We start from the raw sequence: 4,140 nt of genomic DNA on the forward strand, positions 1-4,140 counted from the left end.
AATCTCCATCTATATTTGGATTTAATGAATAGCTTCCATGCAACTTGATTCATTTCTTTGCTTACATTATCATTGGAGCAATGAAATTTGGAAACTTGTAAGTTGTAACATCACTTTGAAACAACTAATAATTTGTTGTAAAATGAATTTCTCTTATTAGATGGATATGAAAACTAGACATTGGTGGTATGTTCTTGTGCCCTTTTAGGGTGTCATATATTTATGTTTTGTATCAAATCTTATATTAGATAATGTAAAAAATTATCTCCTAATTTGCATGGAACTTAGTCTTATTGGGAATCAAAACTTTCTGATGGTATAATATAAATTGTTGTTTTTAAATGACACTTGAAATATATGCAATGGATAACCATCAAGTACTCTACCTAGGATTTATTATATACTTCCAATAAGAAAAATAAACATGTTTCAAATGTTCAATATTTTTTTTTGAATTCTCCACAATTGTAAGGATGATAATTTAAATATATTTAATTTTTAGTTGATATGTCTGTAAGTTATATTAAAGAGTATAGTCTCTAAATAATACACCAAGATGAAAATTATTTTGAATATTCAAATAGATTATTTTGTCTAAAAAGTAAACTAACTAGTTAGTTAAAGTGAGTTTTTTATGATTTTATTTAATGTTACTTTAATACACAATGGTTTTTTGTTTATATATATTGATTTTACTACAATTTGATATAAATAGAAGGAAGGATTTGATGAGAGCATACTTTTACCACATTTAATTTTATAAGTGTTTGTTCTTTAAGAATGTAATAGTGGAAGAAATCATAACATAATCCTATAACATGATGTTAAGAGATCTACAATGTCCATTTATTATAATTTTTGTCTACTAATTTTTAAAAGGTTCAAATACTATACATTCATTGTTGTTAACATTAGTGTATATCTCATTATCCAAAACGATGCTAAATAATAACATAAACCATATTAATTAATCTACTTTTGAGTTATTGATAACATTCAATAGTTTTACTATGTTGGTCATCTTATATGTCCTATAAGATATCCTTAGTTATATCTCATATATAGAAACGCTATGGCATGTCTGGGGCAAGGACAATTGATTTCAAGTTCCAAAGACTTTATTGTGAAGGTTCCATGCAATTTCAAACTAAGATTCAAGATTTAATAAGCAATTTGTGTGTTATTGTCATTTTGCTCTTTTCCTTATGATAAATATGTGAAAATTTAACATAATTATGTTATTGAAAAGTAATTTTATAATCAAATATTTATTGGTGAAGGGTTAATTTATTGTAAGAACATTATTCTTGAAGGGCAAAATTTTAAACATAACATTTCTTGATAGGGAGTATAAGAACCAAAACGTCAAAAAAAAATTATATGATGGGTAAAGAGAAATCCAAATTCCAACCCTGAGAAGAAGTGATGGTTTAGAATACATAATTCTTCTTGATAAAGTCAACAACACTCCAAACCATTGGAAAAAAAATGTACTGTGGTGATTAAAATTTTTGAAATTTATAAGAATATATTAATTAAATAATTGATAAATGTTTGTAAAAAGATTAAGTATTTTGAAATTATTCATCATCTTTTATAATTTTATGTAATTATATCAATTAAATAATTAATTAACTTTTTAAATAATTAATTAACCTTATAAAAAAACATTTTAATGAATTTAATTATAACCGTTTGAAAACATTTTTATTAAATTTTGATTATGTAATATGATTATTCATTTTAATTTCCTCAATATTATAATTGATCGATTCTTAAATATTTAATATTAATTCTTAGCTATATAACCGAATTATCTACCTTGATTTCTCAAATAACAAGTATATAGTATTAGTAGAGATACAATGAACACATAGTAATTAAAAAATTCTGAATTAAAATCTTACAACCTCGCGCATCCTCTCTTTCGGATATAGCCACGTTTATTGACGCGCATATAGTTGATGGCGGTAATAACCCTCGTAAAAGCGTATAACAAAAAGTTGTATACGCAGTCCAAACTCGCGGAACAAATTTTCTGATCGTCTCCAGCCTGACCTCAATGCACACATTTGTCACTTCTCCCCAACCCCATCGAAGGTATGTTTCATCTCCTGGATCTGCGCCATTTCCAGGCTCTGTTGACATGTTTCCTCTGCATCTGTTGAATCTGTTTCCTCTGCAACTGCCTTCTCTTTCAACCCAATCTCTGGATCAGATGGACCCACTTTCTTTGCTTCATTACTTGACTGCTTCCGGTACATACAATACAACGCTATTTGACCTATGCCCAATGGTACGCCAATTATATTTGGACACTGTATTGACCAGAACATAATATAAAACTCAGATTTTCAAAATGAATCTTTTGTACAGAGATTTTAAACAATATATACTCTCATGAATAAATGAAACTTGGGCATTTTTTTGGGCGTTTTTATGTGGGAATAAATGAAACTTGGGCATTTTAATGTGAGTTGTAGATTTTAGAAATATCTCAAAATCCCAAAGTGAAAAAAGGATCACTTGCCTGACCTCTTTTCTGACTGTATATCTCCAAAATTTACAATCTACCTAAGATTGTAAACTAACATATCTACAAATATACAGAGAAAGGTGTTGCATATGATGTTACCGCTAGGATGAGGTCGTTGTCGAGAAGGAAGTAAATCATCCATAAACAACTGTTGATCAGTGCAAAGACGGAGAAATGGATGGGCATATACTCCACACTTTTCGTCTGTATCACTGACCACTTTTGTACATTTCACAGTGCGAGTAATGTCAACACGCGTTCGATGAAGATAAGGGACAAAGTGGCATGGGATGGAGTTAGATACTTACAGCATCGGAAAGTGGAGAAGCATACATGACCACAGTGACAACCATCCCCGAAATCCCCACCATCTTTTTCTTATCCTTCTGAGCCCCAAGAGAAACCAGAGAAACTGTTGAGATGCAGGCAAACACCAACGTCACACCCACCATTGTTCTCACCATTCTTTTCTGCACACCAACAAAGAATCAGTTGGGAATATTTTGAAACTTATAATATCCGTATCAATTCATTCACCGAGCAAAGCAGCTCTGGAATCAAAACAAAAGGGAACTAATCACTAATCAGAGACCCAGCTCATGAAAAAAATATAATTTTATTAAAATCACATTCTGCAGATACATGTCTAGAATCTATTTATGTATATAGATCATGTAGAAACATACAAAGACTGGTTTAGTCCGCCACTTTAGAAGTGCATAGCAGAAAGTCTAAGCATCTGGTGCATATTACTATTAGAGAACGGACTAGGAGTATTGAAACCTACCTTGGCTGTGGGTATGGCGTATTTCAGAAAGATACAAACGAATATAAACTCCAGCACGATTCCGACCCCATTGATGGTCAACACCAAGATGTTATCCAGACCATTACTGATCAGAGGCGATCCATACAACGAGTAGAGCAGAGAATTTAGCAGAGCTATCGCATATGGGAACCCTGAGAAACTCTCTGTCGATCTGTTTCTTATCACTCTCCTAAATGTGACCCTGCATAAACTCACTCAGAACATAGGATTATAATTCAGCATACACTTGTTTCCCGAAATTATAAGGCAGATACTTGTAATAAAAGTGACAAATCTTACATGGGCGCTCCATACAATAGCAAGGATGCAGCGTTTCCTGTTTCATAAAACAGCAAGAAGCGCTCCCGTTTTCAGCCATCAGTTCAGCTTAAATCAAACGAGAAACCTAAAATCTAATAATTGCAAGTTTGCTTAAAACTTAAAAAGAGTGGAGAAGAGGACCAAGCACCTAGAATGCCAACTACTAAAAGCAGGTAGCTCCTCATTTTTTTCCTGTAAAAAGTCTAACAGAACCCAAATGGAGTGGGTAACGAGACAGAGGAATGGAGGCAATGGGGCTCTGTGAATGGTGCAATACGCAAATGGTTTCGGCCATATTTATACAATAAATTAGGCAAAGGAATTCATGAGCTACCGCTTTCAGTTCACCGCCCACATGAGGTCATGGCATGTCTAAGCGACGTGGAAAGAAGGAATGGTGGCCTTTGTTTCTCCACGGAGAACCACTCCACCAACCTCAACCTCAGATTTGTCAACGCGCCCTCTCCAGTTTTCA

The 4,140-nt window shown here is 32.7% G+C and overlaps 1 protein-coding gene across 1 annotated transcript; it reads right to left on the reverse strand.

Moving 5' to 3' along the window:
- Window positions 1-1,852: 1,852 nt before the first annotated feature.
- Window positions 1,853-3,927, reverse strand: LOC149158503 (bidirectional sugar transporter SWEET3b-like). Its single transcript, XM_089437753.1, has 6 exons — window positions 3,814-3,927; window positions 3,645-3,681; window positions 3,324-3,546; window positions 2,845-3,006; window positions 2,636-2,755; window positions 1,853-2,318 (listed from the first exon to the last, which is right to left on the reverse strand). Exons 1-6 carry the CDS (start codon window positions 3,848-3,850, stop codon window positions 2,076-2,078), a joined length of 822 nt encoding a protein of 273 aa, XP_089293879.1. The 5' UTR covers window positions 3,851-3,927; the 3' UTR covers window positions 1,853-2,075.
- Window positions 3,928-4,140: the final 213 nt, after the last annotated feature.

The sequence above is a fragment of the Pinus tabuliformis genome, chromosome 5_2 (genome assembly GCF_031772625.1).
Source record: "Pinus tabuliformis cultivar Carrire ecotype Pingquan chromosome 5_2, CPIR1, whole genome shotgun sequence".
NCBI lineage: Eukaryota > Viridiplantae > Streptophyta > Pinopsida > Pinales > Pinaceae > Pinus > Pinus tabuliformis.

Excerpts from the sequence above, each read along its gene's own strand:
- LOC149158503 (XM_089437753.1), bottom strand. The coding sequence starts at position 3,850 with ATGAGGAGCTACCTGCTTTTAGTAGTTGGCATTCTAG. Across the intron at positions 2,756-2,844 it reads CTTCTCCACTTTCCGATGCT|TGGTCAGTGATACAGACGAA; the intron begins GTAAGTATCTAA and ends AATGTACAAAAG. Across the intron at positions 2,319-2,635 it reads ACAACGACCTCATCCTAGCG|TGTCCAAATATAATTGGCGT; the intron begins GTAACATCATAT and ends TGGTCAATACAG.